At 47.1% G+C, this 17,682-nt stretch overlaps 1 protein-coding gene across 5 annotated transcripts in view; it reads left to right on the top strand.

Annotated features, from left to right (window-relative positions):
* The window catches only part of LOC112261507 (semaphorin-6B-like), a 131,119-nt gene extending 114,442 nt beyond the window's left edge, over positions 1–16,677 (top strand). For all 5 annotated transcript variants that reach the window (XM_042308196.1, XM_042308174.1, XM_042308219.1 and 2 more), the window contains one exon: positions 10,856–16,677. In XM_042308196.1, the coding sequence (XP_042164130.1) occupies positions 10,856–11,739 (884 nt within the window). In that variant the 3' untranslated portion in view covers positions 11,740–16,677. The remainder of the gene's footprint in view (positions 1–10,855) is intronic.
* Positions 16,678–17,682: the final 1,005 nt, after the last annotated feature.

The following is a 17,682-nucleotide window of genomic DNA, read 5'->3' as shown; positions in this document are numbered from 1 at the left end:
CCTGAGGGATCTCCTCTCAGACCTGGACTAAAGCATCCGCCAACTCCTGGACAGTCTGTGGTGCAACTTGGCGTTGGTGGATGGAGCGAGACATGATGTCCCAGATGTGCTCAATTGGATTCAGGTCTGGGGAACGGGCGGGCCAGTCCATAGCATCAATGCCTTCCTCTTGCAGGAACTGCTGACACACTCCAGCCACATGAGGTCTAGCATTGTCTTGCATTAGGAGGAACCCAGGGCCAACCGCACCAGCATATGGTCTCACAAGGGGTCTGAGGATCTCATCTCGGGTACCTAATGGCAGTCAGGCTACCTCTGGCGAGCACATGGAGGGCTGTGCGGCCCCCCAAAGAAATGCCACCCCACACCATGACTGACCCACCGCCAAACCGGTCATGCTGGAGGATGTTGCAGGCAGCAGAACGTTCTCCATGGTGTCTCCAGACTCTGTCACGTCTGTCACATGTGCTCAGTGTGAACCTGCTTTCATCTGTGAAGAGCACAGGGCGCCAGTGGCGAATTTGCCAATCTTGGTGTTCTCTGGCAAATGCCAAACGTCCTGCACGGTGTTGGGCTGTAAGCACAACCCCCACCTGTGGACGTCGGGCCCTCATACCACCCTCATGGAGTCTGTTTCTGATCGTTTGAGCTGACACATGCACATTTGTGGCCTGCTGGAGGTCATTTTGCAGGGCTCTGGCAGTGCTCCTCCTGCTCCTCCTTGCACAAAGGCAGAGGTAGCGGTCCTGCTGCTGGGTTGTTGTCGTCCTACGGCCTCCTCCACGTCTCCTGATATACTGGCCTGTCTCCTGGTAGTGCCTCCATGCTCTGGACACTACGCTGACAGACACAGCAAACCTTCTTGCCACAGCTCGCATCGATGTGCCATCCTGGATGAGCTGCACTACCTGAGCCACTTGTGTGGGTTGTAGACTCCGTCTCATGCTACCACTAGAGTGAAAGCACCACCAGCATTCAAAAGTGACCAAAACATCAGCCAGGAGGCATAGGAACTGAGAAGTGGTCTGTGGTCACCACCTGCAGAACCACTCCTTTATTGGGGTTGTCTTGCTAATTGCCTATAATTTCAACCTGTTGTCTATTCCATTTGCACAACAGCATGTGAAATTTATTGTCAATCAGTGTTGCTTCCTAAGTGGACAGTTTGATTTCACAGAAGTGTGATTGACTTGGAGTTACATTGTGTTGTTTAAGTGTTCCCTTTGCTAAAAAAATTGTGTATATACTCAGTGTCCAGTTTATTAGGTATACCCATCTAAATCCCTGTCGGACACCCCTTTGCCTCCAGAACAGCCTGAATTATTTGGGGCATGGAAACGTTGCTCAATTGGTATCAAGGGACTTAATATGTGCCAGGAATACACTAGTCACACCATTACAACCCTGCCATGTTTGGTGCCTCCTAAGAAGAGGTAGGTGCAGGAGTCAGGAGCAGGAGAGCAAGGAATTTCCAGTGGCACAGTCGTTTATTATAAAGTCCCAAAACAACAACAGGTGGGGAAACACACCCCAACGAAGTCGCCACACATAGGGAAAATCACGAAGCACATGGAGGAGAAACCTCTACTCCTAATACAGTACCAACGGTACAACGACTGTGAGATACAAAAAGCCTGTGGCGCAAACACGCACCCCTAACAAAGCAAACACAGCAAAATAATCCCACACAAAGACTAGCAGGCAGCGGAGGTTAATAAACCCACCGAAAATGAACTAATAGGACACAGGTGTAAACCAAAACAGACAGACACAAACGAAAAGGAAAAATAGATCGATGGCAGCTAGTAGGCCGGCGACGATGACCGCCGAGCACCGCCGAACAGGAAGAGGAGCCACCTTCGGTGGGAGCTAGTAGACCAGGCGACGACGACCGCCGAGCACCGCCGAACAGGAAGAGGAGCCACCTTCGGTGGGAGCTAGTAGACCAGGCGACGACGACTGCCGAGCACCGGCGAACAGGAAGAGGAGCCACCTTCGGTGGGAGCTAGTAGACCAGGCGACGACGACCGCCGAGCACCGCCGAACAGGGAGAGGAGCCACCTTCGGTGGGAGCTAGTAGACCAGGCGACGACGACTGCTGAGCACCGGCGAACAGGAAGAGGAGCCACCTTCGGGGGGAGCTAGTAGACCAGGCGACGACGACCGCCGAGCACTGGCGAACAGGGAGAGGAGCCACCTTCGGTGAGAGCTAGTAGACCAGGCGACGACGACCGCAGAACAGGGAGAGGAGCCACCTTCGGTGGAAGTCGTGACATGCCACCAGTTATTACCGTTGACACCAGGCAGGATGGACTCACGCAGCTTATGCAAAATCCTGTCTCAACAGGAACTGGGATTTGTCCGACCAGGTGATGCTTTTCCACTCCTCAGATGTCCTGTGTTGGTGATCGCTTGTCCACTGGAGCCTCTTCTTCTTGTTTTTAGCTGATAGGAGTGGAACCCATTGTGGTCGTCTGCTGCCCATCTGTGACAAGGTCTGACGAGTTGTGAGTTTTGATATGTCGTTCTGCACACCACTGTTGTAATGTGCCGTTATTTGCCTGTTTGTGGCCCGCCTGTTAGCTTGCAAGATTCTTGCCAGCTGTTTTTGCCCACAGGACTGCCGCTGACTGGATGTTTTTTGTTTGTCGCACCATTCTCGGTAACCCCTGGACACTGTCTTGTGTGATAAGCCCAGGAGGCCGGCCGTTTCTGAGATATTCAAACCGTTTTACCCATTCTAATGTTCAATTGAATAGTAACTGAATGCTTCAATGCCTGTCTGCCTGCTTTATATAGCAAGCCACGGCCACGTGACCCACTCTCTGTAGGGGCGAACCATTTTCGTGAATGGGTGGTATACCTAATAAGCTGTCCACTGAGTGTATACAGTACACACATAAAATAAGATGTGCATGCATATTATACGTACAAGTACATTGACATGCAGAGAAACAGTGGGTCCCTAGGTCAAAGTCCCTCAGATCATTCTATAACACCAATAATGTCAGTCGCTTTCAACCTAAGATGCATTTATGTCATGTGCATGTCCATCAGGAGTGTTGCTGCTTTGTACTGTAGTTTGAAGGCAGGATGTGTTTCATGTGTGAGCCAACCCAGTCTCCGGAACAGTAGTTCCATATCCCCAGCCTGTTCTATCCCCTACTGCAGCAGCCAGCATCCCATTAATAACTGCATGTTTCCAGTCACCACATACCCGCCGTCACTGACACCGCGTTGGGTTTGAAAATCAATAACTCCACCGCTGAAAGGCCTGCCAATTTGTGAGCACGGGCATAGCAAATCCATACACTGCCAGTGTTTTAATGAAGAGAATCTTAACTATTGTGGCTTTTCATTATGCCGGCCTACTCCGAGCCAGGGTCCATGGGGGGAAGAGAGGGAGAGAGGGCAGGAGGGAGCGAGAGAGGAGATGGAAGGTGGAGGAATGAAGGGAAGGAATCAGAGGGATATCTCTGGAGATGCAGAGAGAGACAGGGGAAGATTAACGGACATGCCACTGGAATGGAGGAGGAGAGAGGAAGAGCAGATCAGGGAAGCGAGGGAATAGAATACGGGGCTGCAGATGAATGGAGAGATATGGGGAAGATTAACGGCAACATAGAAATGAAAGAATGTGAGCCCTGTAGCTTGGTGAATACACAGAAAAAAACAAAAACAAATAGATGGCAGTTAGTTAGTCGGCCTCCGTAGCTCAATTTCCCTCCGCTTGGCCCATTTCTCCCTACCTCCAGCTCTAACTAGGCTTCTCCTGCCTCCGCGCTTGTTCTCCTGTAATTGGAGCTGGAAGCCCAAGACGTGCTCAGCGTTCGTCAGGCTGACAGTCAGGGCGGCTTCCATTAAGGTTTAATAAGTGAGTCGGCGAGGAGAGGGTTGCTGTCAGCCTGGTGGGGCAGAGAGAGACCTGCCCCCCTCCCCTCTCTTCCCTCCTCACCCCTCCCTGCTCCAGCTGCTTTGTCTCCCCCAGCCACGGCCACAAAGCAGAGTGGCCCCAAAAGCGACACTCACTAATGGCCTTTCAGACTGCGATGTGCATCGTCTCTCTGTGAGGAGAAAGAGAGAGACACATTGGGGCTGAAGGGGAGGAGAACGTGCTGCTCCAGATATGGAAGATGCATTTCAATGGTGGTTCATTCTCATTACCAGGAAAGGGCAACCCTCATTGCAACATTCTCCAGCTGAGCCATGGAAACACAGACACTCATCGGGACCACTCCCTCACACCGAGACCACAGCATATTATTGCACCGTACACAATTTAATGTGAAGCGCCATAGTGAACTCCGGACATGCATTGGTAGGACCCAACTTGCTAACAACCGTCAGGTCACTAATGGTCTGGTACTCAGGGCTCTACTGTCCCTCCATCAGGTCCTAACTGTCTGGTACTCAAGGCTCTACTGTCCCTCCATCAGGCCATAATGACCTGGTACTCAGGGCTCTATTGTCCCTCCATCAGGTCCTAATGGCCTGGTACTCAGGGCTCTATTGTCCCTCCATCAGGTCCTAATGGCCTGGTACTCAGGGCTCTATTGTCCCTCCATCAGGTCCTAATGGCCTGGTACTCAGGGCTCTATTGTCCCTCCATCAGGTCCTTATGGCCTGGTACTTAGGGCTCTAATATCACTCTATCGGGTCCTAATGGCCTGGTACTCAGGGCTCTATTGTCCCTCCATCAGGTCCTAATGGCCTGGTACTCAGGGCTCTGTTGTCTCTCCATCAGGTCCTAATGGCCTGGTACTCAGGGCTCTATTGTCCCTCCATCATGTCCTTATGGCCTGGTACTCAGGGCTTTATTGTCCCTCTAACCACTCTGATATCAATGAAAATGCAATTCAAAATCACATCAAACACTTATCTTCAACACAGTATCATCATTTTAAAACTAAGCTTGCTGTGATGATCAATTTGAAGAAGTTCAACAACAGGTTGAAACTGAGTGGAAAACATGGTTGTTGTGGATGTTGTTTCAAAGCCTGAACCCAAAGAAATACACATATTAGGGCTTATACATATGCATAGACCGATATATATATATATTTTTTAAATTATTATTATTAGATTAGAACCTATAACCTACTATTATAGAACCTATAACCTATTATAACCTACTGCATATTACGCACAGTAGAAAAACATTTATTAAACTGTTTAAAGATGTCTTTGATACATAATTGGTCTAGCCTATACTCAAAAATTAAACAAATTCTTGTAATCGAGTGTGGACTGTATTATTATGCATACTGGATTGACAGGTTTCCTTCTACTATACTCCAGACTTTCTATCCATGAGTCTGGGAGAGAACGTCTAGGCCTAGGCCATGCTGTTGGTTGTGCAGGGCGGCTGACAGAGTTAGTCTACAATAGTGAATTACCATTTGATTTTGAATAGTCTAGTTATAGGGCATATTCTATACATTCATAATGAATAGGCTGACACATTACCTTTAGCTACAGAATATCTCACCATCGGGAGTTTCCATTTCTCTCTCCTTCCTTCCTTTCTCCAGCGTGCAGAGAGAGGTGCTGTCAACAGTTCAATGAAATATGTTTCGTTGCGAAAACATTTTACTCTCGATTTTCCCGAACTGATTTCACTTGCTCCCAAATTAAGCCCTGGGTAGCTGCAGGACCAGGGTTGGAGAGCCCATGGCGTACAGAGATTGGGCGGAATATCCCCTGTCGCACAGCGAGAGGCTGTATATGCTCCTCGAACAGTGGTTGATGCGTGAAATAAGTGTTTTCTTTAAGCCCAGACATTTCTACGTGCAATAAAGTTTATCACTTGATGAGACATCAGCATGTGCAGACTGAGGCAAGGAACAGAGCGTGAGCTTTTTTTGCAACTTTCTCAAATCATCAATAGCCTATAATCACATCATGCAGCCCATATACACTGTGTGTACATAACATTAGGGACATCTTCCTAATAATGAGTTGCACGGCCTTTTGCCCTCAGAGGAGCATCATTTCGTTGGGGCATGCTTTTGACACTCTACAAGGTGTCGAAAGCATTCCACAGAAATGCTGGCACATGTGGACTCCAATGCTTCCCACAGTTGTGTCAAGTTGGCTGGATGTCCTTTGGGTGTTGGAACATTATTGATACACACCGGAAACTGTTGAACATGAAAAACCCAGCAGCATTGACGTTCTTGACACACTCACACTAGTGCGCCTGGCACCTACTACCATACCGCTTTCAAAGGCACGTCATTCTTTTGTCTTGCCCATTCACCCTCTGAATGGCACTCAAACACAATCCATGCCTCAATTGTCTCAAGGCTTTTAATATCCTTCTTTAACCTGTCTTCTCCCCTTCATCTACACTGATTGAATTGGATTTAACAGGTGACATCAATAAGGGATCATAGCTTTCATCTGGATTCACCTGGTCAGTCTATGTTCTGGAATGAGCAGGTGTTCCTAATATTTTGTTCACTCAGTGTATGTTATGGAATGAGCAGGTGTTCCTAATATTTTGTACACTCAGTGTATGTTATGGAATGAGCAGGTGTTCCTAATATTTTGTTCACTCAGTCTATGTTATGGAATGAGCAGGTGTTCCTAATATTTTGTACACTCAGTGTATGTTATGGAATGAGCAGGTGTTCCTAATATTTTGTTCACTCAGTCTATGTTATGGAATGAGCAGGTGTTCCTAATATTTTGTACACTCAGTGTATGTTTGGATTTCTAAGACATTCCAAGGTTTGTATCATTCACAAATAACTCTAAATCAAGCATACAGTATTATCACTTTTGCGCTCAACATACAGTAGCCACTTCATATGCTTACTCACTCCGGAATGGGAAAAATATCCATTATATTTTATTCAGCTAAGTTCAAATATATTCTTCTTACTATAAAATCATATAAAATAATGTCACGGGACTTATAAGCATATCCTGTCAGCTAAATGAACAAGCCTACAGCCTATGGCATGGAGCATAGCCAGATAACATACAGAAGGCCAAATCATATTCTGTTCTTCTGAAATACATTTCCTTCATATTACAATGTTTCTTTAGACCTGCCTAAAATAAATAATGGATTGGTGTATATTAAATGAACTTACTAGACTTTTTAAAATTCCAAAGGCGTGCATCAGCGGCTTATATGTGGCTTGTATGTGTGGAGGCGTGGAGATGCTAAACATGTTTATGTTAATAAATGGTCAATTATTGTGAGACTTGCAGTCTTTTGCTTGACAATAACTGGCTGACAAAATTTCATGACCACCAAGTATGAACATTTCCAGATGTGAATGAAATGATGGTCCAACGTTGTTTAGAGAGCCATCAAGGCTTGTGGTTTTTAGGAATTACCAAACCCAAGAACCAATTCATTACCTTATTGTTTTATTCCTAAACTAGAGGCCTCAGTAAATAATATGAGAGCAGCAGCACCATAGCCTGAGAATGACATTTATTCCACTGTCTCCTCTGCTGCCTGGCTGCCACTGAACATTGAGGAGCACAGTACTTTCCAGAGTTATGTAATAGATACTGCCCGTGAATCCAAGTTGAAAATTGTCCCGAAAAGGGAAAATAAATAGTGCATGAATCAGGGATATGTTTAGGCTGGCCAAGTGGTGATGCCAACAATGTGTTTATCTCTGCCTAAGGAGAGAGAGAGAGAGAGAGAGAGAGCCAATTAGCAAATGCCAGATTCAATATAAATATCACAGAATATGGGTGTTTAGCCGAATACACAAACACAATGGTAGGGACTGTGCTTAGCCAGCAGAACTATGAGCTCCCTATGTGACAGTTAGAGGGAAGGAAAGAGAAGAAAGAAATAGGAGGGAAAATCAGTCACGTTAATATGAAACCAAAAACACATACATCCACATTTACTATTTAGTATTTATTAGGATCCCTATTAGCTGTTGCCAAGGCAGCAGCTACTCTTCCTGGAGTCCAAACAGGAATAAAACAATTACATCACAACAAAACAATAGCCTACATCATAAATAAAACAGTACATAATACAAGACATTGTTACATTATTACTCTATTATTACAAATGTATAATATACAATTTACAATACTACAATAATACTATCTATATTGTGGATTTTAGTTTTTTAGTTTAGTTTATTAATTCAACCATTTAAAAAAAACAAGCACACATAAAACTTGAAAAAGCCATACTGTACATGAGTTAAATCATGGAGGATAACACACAAAGTCTGGGACTTTCCTTTGTGGTCCTCTTGAAACAAGATGGCTAGACAAGATCCAACACGGCTGAACACAGTGTGGCATTGAGATAATAAAACGTACAAACAAAGAAGAAGAACATCTATCTCATCATTGCAGTGACATCATAGGGGTCATTCATATGGGCACAGAGGACATCAAACTGTTTTTTACTTTATATTTAAAGCTGCCTAGATATGACGTCATTTCATGGGCAGAGGCAACTCATTCCACTCTGAGGCTCCAGTATACAAAAGGGTACCTTTCCTTTCCCAGCATTCCTCCTGAACATGTATAAGAACACATTAGCAACATCTGGTGCTGTGATTGTGTGCATCCCAAACATGGGGAAAGTAATCACTTAAATATCTGGGTGCAGAACCATAAAAACTCCTGGAACCCAAACTCAGTCTAATCTGGGACACCCTATCTTCAACAGGCAGCCATGTGAGTATGTGGACTCATCTTCAATACTACCCTGATTAGCTTATTCTGGGCTATCTGGAGCTTCCCCTTCATAAGCTTAGATAAGCTCCAAAACCAGGAAGTACTAGCGTAGTCAAAATGGCATTGAATGAGGACAGTGGCTAGCACTTTCATGGAGTCCTTATCAAACAGCTTGGACTTTCTAGCCAAAAACGTAGTCCTGGCATTAACCTTCCCTAGCACTTTAGTGGCCATGCTCATACCTTCCAAACTTCCATCAAGGATACATCCCAGGTAGCTAACAGAGGTTTTAGTAGTCAGCACCTCACCTCCTAACTCCACTCTGATTTCAGAGGACCTACACATTTTAGGTCTGGACCCCAAAATAATTGCTTCAGTTTTCCCTAAGTGCAGAGATAGCTTAATATCTCCAAGCCATTTGCTAATGTTAGTAAGCTCTGTGTTAAGTATGCTCTACAACATAGTTGTCCTATTGTGAGACACCAGAAGTGTATAGTCATTTGCATAAATGAAAAGACGGCAAGAACCAGCATCTTTCATGTCGTATATATACAGAACAATAGAGGCCCAAGCACACTCCCCTGGGTGTCCAATCTATGTCCAAAGTTGAAGATGGAAGAGACACACAAGCACATAATTCACTCACTGTAACTATGCTACCCAGCCATGCTCCATGTAACTCCAGGCTCTATTGGATAAGTGATAAAACACTAATTAGAGTAGAAAAAGACATTGATTGACCAAGATAGCATCTTGATTAGTACTAAATCATTTTCACTGTGGCCTGTTGAGTGACCCCTTCTATTGTTGTGGTGTTTAATATAGGCCGTCGCCATTCCCCTGCCTCGTGTCAACGCATGGAGAATAATACTCTGTCTCGCCAAGCCCCAAAACCCAGTCATTAACTACTAGCTAGTTTCTTCTACCTGCTCCTAATTCTTGCCATTTGTCTCCATTAAAATAAATGAGTCCGACGATAACGTTCTGTTAGTTTAAAGTAGACCGCTGCTCCTTGCATTTTGGAATGTTCTTTCTCTTTTTTCTGGGCCGGGTGAATAAGTGACTCTCAACACCGATTAATGACATCTATCTATTTCCTGTGGGGCCCGCTTTTATTTATCTGGTCCTCTTCTCTCCCAGACACACGCATCACCATCCCTTTGCTGTTGGAGTAATTTAAGAAACATTTACTGTGTTTGTCTGGAGCCTCAGTAGTCTGCTGTAGGCCTTTTCCCTTCCCTTCTCTCTCTGTCTCTCTCTTTTTTCCCACATTTCTTCCTCTGGCTGGGAGTAAGCTCTTTGTTTTCTATTGGTGTTGTCCCTGGTGCTTGCACTGCAAAGAACATGTTTTCTCCTGACATTTTCTTAATTGATCCATGGCAGCAGCTTTGTGCTCTCCTGTTTTTCACTGCTTTAATAATTCATATATTCCGTTCTCCAGAGGAGCTTCTCTCATGTTCTTTGGGGGAAAAGAAACATATTGTCTTAGGCCTTTTTTCAGATGTGCTGTCAGTGATTGTAAACATTGTGAATAATTTCTCATACCGTTAGAAGAAATAACTTTGTGAAGTTCATTTGTAAATACAGTAAGGAACTTAAAGCAATTATTCACTATTAATTCCAGAGTGTACAGACATTCTTCCGCTGCAAAATTAATGTTCCGCATCGCTTCGGGGTTGGGAGATATTCTCAATCAGGAAGACAGTTATTATAGCCATTAAAATAACCATCCACTTTAGGTAATGAACACAATTAGCCGTTACACCAATAGCATACCTTTGCAGGAGAGCATTCCTCCCCACCCACTGAGGCACAGATAAATAGGCCACTTTGTCAAGCTGTAAACTCCCACATGTTTACTAAGGCCAGGGCAGAGATGCTTTGTCTAGCGACTTTAGAACACTAATGAAGGCTAAAAACAGAAATGGATTGTTGTTTTATAATGTATATTTCTTTTCAACATCCATTGTCCTACAAGAGTGTCTGAACACTCTCACATATCCACTGTATCCAATTACTTACTGACATCCTTGTCTGTCTGTCTGTCTGTCTGTCTGTCTGTCTGTCTGTCTGTCTGTCTGTCTGTCTGTCTGTCTGTCTGTCTGTCTGTCTGTCTGTCTGTGTCTGTCTGTCTCTCTGTCTCTCTGTCTCTCTGTCTCTCTGTCTCTGTCTCTGTCTGTAGGTCTTCTTCAGGAGTCTTTCATTGACGAACCAGACGGTCTGGTATCCGTCAACCTGCTGGTCGTGTCTGCAGTCTCAGCCTTCGCCACAGGGGCGGTGCTGTCTGGCCTGGCTGTCTGCTGGATCATGAGTCATCGCCACCGCCACCGCACGCGAGGGGCAGGAGCCAACAATAGGAGCCGTAAAGGGGACAAAGAGCAGAACATGCTAGGTCAGGGGCGGAGTGGCTCGGTGATGAGTGTGACCCGTACCAGTGGCAGCGAGAGGACCCGGTCACATTCCCAGGCAGACAACCCGTTCGTAACGCCCAATGGCTGGCCTAAAGGAGAGATAGACCCAGGCCTACCTACTCCAGAACAGACTCCCCTGCAGCAGAAACGGCCTCCACCCAGTATGAGGCTTCCAGACGGAGACTGGGACCAGAGCCAGACCTTCCTCAACTCAGTGGGCATGCCCTGCCCAGCCAACTCAGTCATCTACCTGAGCTCCAAGTTCCTGCAGGAGAGAGGGGGCAGGCACGAGGACCCAGGGAACGTGGGGCCCCCCAACACGGAGCGAACACGTTACCTGGTCCTGGCCAACCACAGGGAGCCCCACGGAGGACAACCCAGGACCACCCTGAGGAACTCTGCGGGCGAGTACAACTATCCAGCCACACCGCAGGACTCCCCAGACCGCAGGAGGGTGGTCTCAGCCCCCAGCAACCAGATGGACTTTGGGGACGCCCCCCGCTGGACCCATGAGGGGCTCAACTATAACAGCAACAACGGAGTGCCCTACCACTCCCAGCGCCCGGGGCTGATCCGGGCCAACCACCATGGCCTGGCCGACTTCAATCACCTGATGGGAAAGAGTGTGGGCGAGCATACCCATAGTGGCCAGTGAGAAGAAGAGTGCCATGAACCCCCCTCTCTGAAACCCATTTCCCCTCAGCAACTGGAATACCCCTCAGACTCTCCCATCCCAAATCCTGCCCTGTCTGTTCTCTCTCACTGTCATTCAATGTTCTGACATCCCCTGGCGCGTAGCCTGGCTGCCTGACTGACTGACGGAAGAGACTGGGCCACCAGAATCCAGCAGCTTAGAGAGAGAAAGAAAGAGAGAGAGTTAAAGAGAGGAGGTTATTCTCCTCATGGCTACTGCTCTGCTCTCGCCCTGAGAGGTGCACCCCTCTGCTCCGTAAGTGGTTTAACCTGTGGAGCTGGGGCTGGACACAATGAGACCAATCTCAAGGACTAGTAAGCGGTGCAAGGGAAGGAACATTTTGTGAAAAAGGAATTTAAAAAACGGACAACCACTTCACTGATAATTTAGCATTCAGCTTCAGTTGTGAAAGGTCTCCTTCTACTATCTTGTGCTCTGCAAGTCATTCATGTTGTGTGACATTTTTATTTCTGCTTTACTTTTGTGCCAGCATCCAGGAGACAACCATGTGTTTGTCCTTGGTTTTCAGGCCAACTCTATCACTCAGCTCTATCCGTCAGCTTGAGTTTGGTAGGTATTAGCAATGCCAGAGAACACTGAATCACACATTAAAGGAGAGGCTTCCTGTCTTAATGTGAGCATACAACACACTGGAGCTTCTTATAGGAATCAGCTTGATAATGATGTCAATGATTATTCCCATTGTGTTAACCATCATGGAAAAAACACACATTTCTAGTGTTTCTGAAGCTCTATTAAGTGTTTATAAATCAGACCGTGTAATGATTATATCCCCACCCAAATCTTCAGCTCAGAACTATCAACGACAGCACTGGACTTGAACATGTCAAAAACCAGGAGGGAGGAGATATGAAGATGGTACCTTCTCATTTGATAAAAAGTGGAGGGAACAAGGAAAGAGGGCAGAGAATGGTATGAGAACTCCCTCCCCCTCCCTCTCTCCTTCTCTGTCTCCCTCCCCCTGGGTCTGTGTGACCTGACCTGAAGCCTAGGCTGCCCGACCTGGTGGAGAGGAGAACACACAGCCCATGTAGGGGAATGTGAGCATGGCTGTGGGAGATAGCGGGTCCTGGACCCTGCCACTGGGGAGTTCCATCCAGGCTCCTCTCCCTGACACTGAGTCTCTTTGTGTCCTGGAGCAGGAGGAGATGGCTACAACAAATAGCGGTTAAGAGTCAGGGCAGGCAGGACAAACCCAGCTTCTTAGCCCAGCGGAATATCAATGAGGAAAGCAGCACTCCCCTGCCCGTCCCTCCGGCCCCCTCACAGACACGGGCACCGTTTGGGACTGGGGCTGGGACCAGGCAGGGTGGTGGGCGCACGGATGGGTTGATAGGGCTGGGACCAGGCAGGGTGGTGGGCCGACGGATGGGTTGATAGGACTGGGGCTGGGACCAGGCAGGGTGGTGGGCCCACGGATGGGTTGATAGGACTGGGGCTGGGACCAGGCAGGGTGGTGGGCCCACGGATGGGTTGATAGGACTGGGGCTGGGACCAGGCAGGGTGGTGGGCCCACGGATGGGTTGATAGGACTGGGGCTGGGACCAGGCAGGGTGGTGGGCCCACGGATGGGTTGATAGGACTGGGGCTGGGACCAGGCAGGGTGGTGGGCCCACGGATGGGTTGATAGGACTGGGGCTGGGACCAGGCAGGGTGGTGGGCCCACGGATGGGTTGATAGGACTGGGGCTGGGACCAGGCAGGGTGGTGGGCCCACGGATGGGTTGATAGGACTGGGGCTGGGACCAGGCAGGGTGGTGGGCCCACGGATGGGTCGATAGGGCTGGGCCTGTCAGACTGGCATCATTCAGACTGCAGATCACTATATCCCTGCCTTTCAGCGTCTCCCATTAGATCTCTGGCCCAGCCGCCATTATCAATCCCCAAACATTTACAAATCCGTGTAAACTGCATCCCTGCGCTGGGCGCCGGGTGGCAACATGCATGGGAGCGCATAGACTGGCTTCATTAGTGGGTCTGTGGGCTGGGAGGAGCAGAGGAGTAGAACTGGAGAGAGATGTACTGAGGCTGGAGGGGCATAGGAGGAGCAGGGGCTGGGCTTTGTATGACTGGCAGAGAGTGGAGCAGCACCAGTGCACAGCAGCACCAGTGCACACATGTAGATATGTACAGGGCTTAAATACCGAGTTATGCTGACCTGCAGGGGGAGCAGATGGCGAGGGAACCTGGCCTGTATAGAGCCAGCTGTGTGGTGGGCTGAGGAGAGGAGCCAGGCTGGGCGGTGGGTTTGTTTGTCTTAATGTGAAGGGCTAACCCACTGAGGTAGAATACTAAATGAGATTAATGTAGTGTAAGCACATGATCTAGCTGGGTAGAAATGCCAACACATGGCTGGGTTCAGGGAAACAGCTCAACAACTGAAAACGAGTGTGTGTGTGTGTGTGTGTGTGTGTGTGTGTGTGTGTGTGTGTGTGTGTGTGTGTGTGTGTGTGTGTGTGTGTGTGTGTGTGTGTGTGTGTGTGTGTGTGTGTGTGTGTGTGTTTGAGTGCGTGTGTCTGTGCGTGTGTGCTTGAGTGCGTGGGTGTTTGTTTCTGTACTTGTATTACAGTAGTAACGAGTGTTGCCATGAATGAGTAATGTAGTGGGCTGGGGAGAGGGGGGGTTATAGCATTAGCACAGTGAAGACATTCTTTACATATTCCATACTATAGTAGACAACCCCTCCTCCTCCTCCCATCTCCATTGTAGCCCTGAGAGGACTGTTGGTTGAGAATATGGGGCCTTGACAAAGTTTTGACCCCCTGTTGCCCCCTCTCCTCTCTGTCACCCCGCTAGTTGCGTCCCCTAAGTGCAGTGTGTGATTGAGTCCTGCTCTGCCTGCCCAGCCAGCCGTGCTCCAGCTCCCTCTCTTACACTGTTTCACTAAACATGCTTGATTAGGCAAAGTACATCCCATCCCCTAATGGTGTGATGAGCCCCTGAGAAGATTACTACAGACACATCGAGAGGGAGACGAGCACCCACTCTCATCTCCAGAAATCACCCCTGCATACACACACACACACACACACACTCACTCGCACACGTGCACACACACACACACACACACACACAGCACCCTAACCAAATTCAGGATGTAATTTAATTACGATCCGCTGTCATCACCAGGCCAGGGAGGAGGGAGGCTTGTGGCTCAGACCCAGAGATGTGCTCTTTGGAAGAGCCACATGATAATATGATTCTCTTAGTCCCCCATGACTATATATTAAAGAATCTAGGGTTCCCCTTTCTATAGCGCTTCAGGCTTGCACACAGACGGACACACACACACACACACACACACACACACACACACACACACACACACACACACACACACACACACACACATACGTGTTTCACACACACAATCAGTCTCTTCTTCTCTACCCCATGATGTATAATCATGCTGTGTCCTTCTGCTGTTTAGCTGCTACAATCAAACAGAGGCAGTTTTTAAATGTGTCAACACCAGAATGAGAAATCTATGTAATTTACTGTGAAGTGCTCCAAAATCTTTGCTCTTTGAAAATCAGATTTGAAATGTTTTAACCATTTTTTCATACATTAGCAATCCTCTGATGCAGTAAATTGTTTTCTTTGGCAGCCATTTCTTTCTGCTGGGAGATTTTTGTTTGGTTCTGTTTGATATGTAGCTCACACAGTGCCGCCCCCTCCCTCCCCCTCTCCCACATGACCCGATCTGTGTGTATAAATATCATGGACTGTGTGTGTGTGCCTGAGGCCATGCCATTGTCTGTTGTTGGCTCGTTTTCCTCGGTAACCCAGTGATTAGCTAATGGCCCCCGGCCAGGAACTGCCATGTCGGGATGGGACACCCTAGAAAGAGCCAAACCAAATAAGGAGACATGTAACCCAGTCTGCTGAGGAATTAACACAGGCAGCAGACATTTTACTCATCCAGCGAAACACATCGAAGGATAAGCACAAAAACGTTTGCATTTTTGTAAAGTTGTAGAGAACATTCTATTTAGCCCGCACTGATCATTCTTGTCATGTTTTCATTATTTTTAATTTTTTTTGTCTCTATGGTAATATTTGTTTGGGTTTTTGGGGTTTTGTTGTATTGGATTTTGATTTGCTCTCTGGTGTGTGAGTTTGATGATGATGATGATGATGAAGAAGATGATGATGATATTGATTAGGAGGAAGATGATGGTGATGATGATTAGGAGGAAGATGATGATGAAGATGTGTATGACGAAGAGGATGAGGATAATGAGGATTCTGTACTGTGAACAGCATCTCAGTATTTGCTCCCACTCTGATGCCTGAGTCGTGTCTGAGAGGTGGAGAAGAGGAGAGGAGAGGAGAGGAGAGGAGAGGAGAGGAGAGGAGAGGAGAGGAGAGGAGGGAGAGGAGAGGAGAGGAGAGAGGAGAGGAGAGAGAGGAGCTGGCAATACAGACTGGCGATCACGATGAAGTGAACTTTCCCACAAAGAGAACTTTCCCACTCGAGTCTCCTGCTACTGTGACAGTCCTGTGGCTCTCACCAGAGGCTGTCTGTCCCTGTCTGTGACCAGGGACACTGTCATTAAAAAACACCACGTGTCCCTGTGTGTACATAATCTCAATGCTTAAATGTAATTTAAGTGCAGTAGCTGCATGACACAGCCTCTGTGTGTACATATGTAGAGACATGTGAATTTGTACAGTACATGCAAGTGTGTGTGCTTGTGTCCGCAAATGTCCATCAGACAAACACATGCATGCACCCTCAAGCAACTGCACAAGACACACACACACCCTTCAGCAGTTGAACACCATTTCCACATCATCCTCAGCGCTGCCTGTCACTTAGCATGGAGACTTTGCTCTCTGTCAACTTTCTTATTCTAATAAACCACTCAGACATTGACCATCTATCTACCTGTGACAGTTTTTGCTCTGGTAATTACTTTTTCTTCTCCTCCTAAGGGGATGACAGTATATATATAGGCAGTATATAACTAATTACTTGTCTGTGCTTCAACTTTATTTGTAAGATACACATTTAGTACTTTGCTATCAATTGAGTGTCAAATGCATTAGTACACTTCTGTTTAGCCATGGTGTAGTTAGAAAATACCACCACTGTCCAACAGAGAGTGCTGTTTCTCCAACAATGGCCTGGGACAGTCGTAAAATAAGGTCTGAAACCATGCCTCTCCCTCTGCCATGGCAGTCCAGTGCGGTCCTCCGCTTTGCCATAATGAGTAATACCGCATTTGACTATTGTGAGCATTAACCATCCAAAAGCATCAAAATGAACAATATAAATTAACTCAAATAGTGTTTTTTTTTCTCTCTCTCTCTCTCTCTCTCTCTCTCTCTCTCTCTCTCTGTGTATAAGGCAGTAACACATCTGTTGACAGGTAAAGGAGTTGTGAGGCCTGTCAGTGCTTGATGGGTCCTCATAACTGGCAGTGAGGTGCTGGAGCCACGCACCCCTCCCTCACTCAGCCACCTCATCCCTTGCTGGTGTCACCTGTTTTCATACATTTTCAGAATCAATCAGCCGAGCCATGGGTACATTCATGTGATGAATCTAATTCATGAATGGATTGGACCAATGCCAGCCCAGCAGACACTGTCAGGTTGACTTACATCTAAGCTCACTGCAGGCTAACAGTGAGACACAGCCCTGTTATGTGTATTCAGATTCCAGCCACAACTTGTCTTTTGGCATTAATTACAGGGCTGAATTGTGTAAACATCCTGAATATAATATAAGACACAGGGTGTAATTTGAGGGCCCTCTAGCCGACATATTCATCAGGCACCTCAGAGAGAGAGAAGGAGAAGGTAATTCTATTTAATGCTCTGTCTGTTTGCTTTCAGGCACCAACACAGACACGGGGGCTGCCTACGCAGCACACAGACA

Source organism: Oncorhynchus tshawytscha, linkage group LG01 (genome assembly GCF_018296145.1).
Source record: "Oncorhynchus tshawytscha isolate Ot180627B linkage group LG01, Otsh_v2.0, whole genome shotgun sequence".
Taxonomy (NCBI): Eukaryota; Metazoa; Chordata; class Actinopteri; order Salmoniformes; family Salmonidae; genus Oncorhynchus; species Oncorhynchus tshawytscha.
The sequence above is the reverse complement of the archived record's forward strand: the minus strand, read 5'-3'. Positions and strand labels throughout refer to the sequence as shown.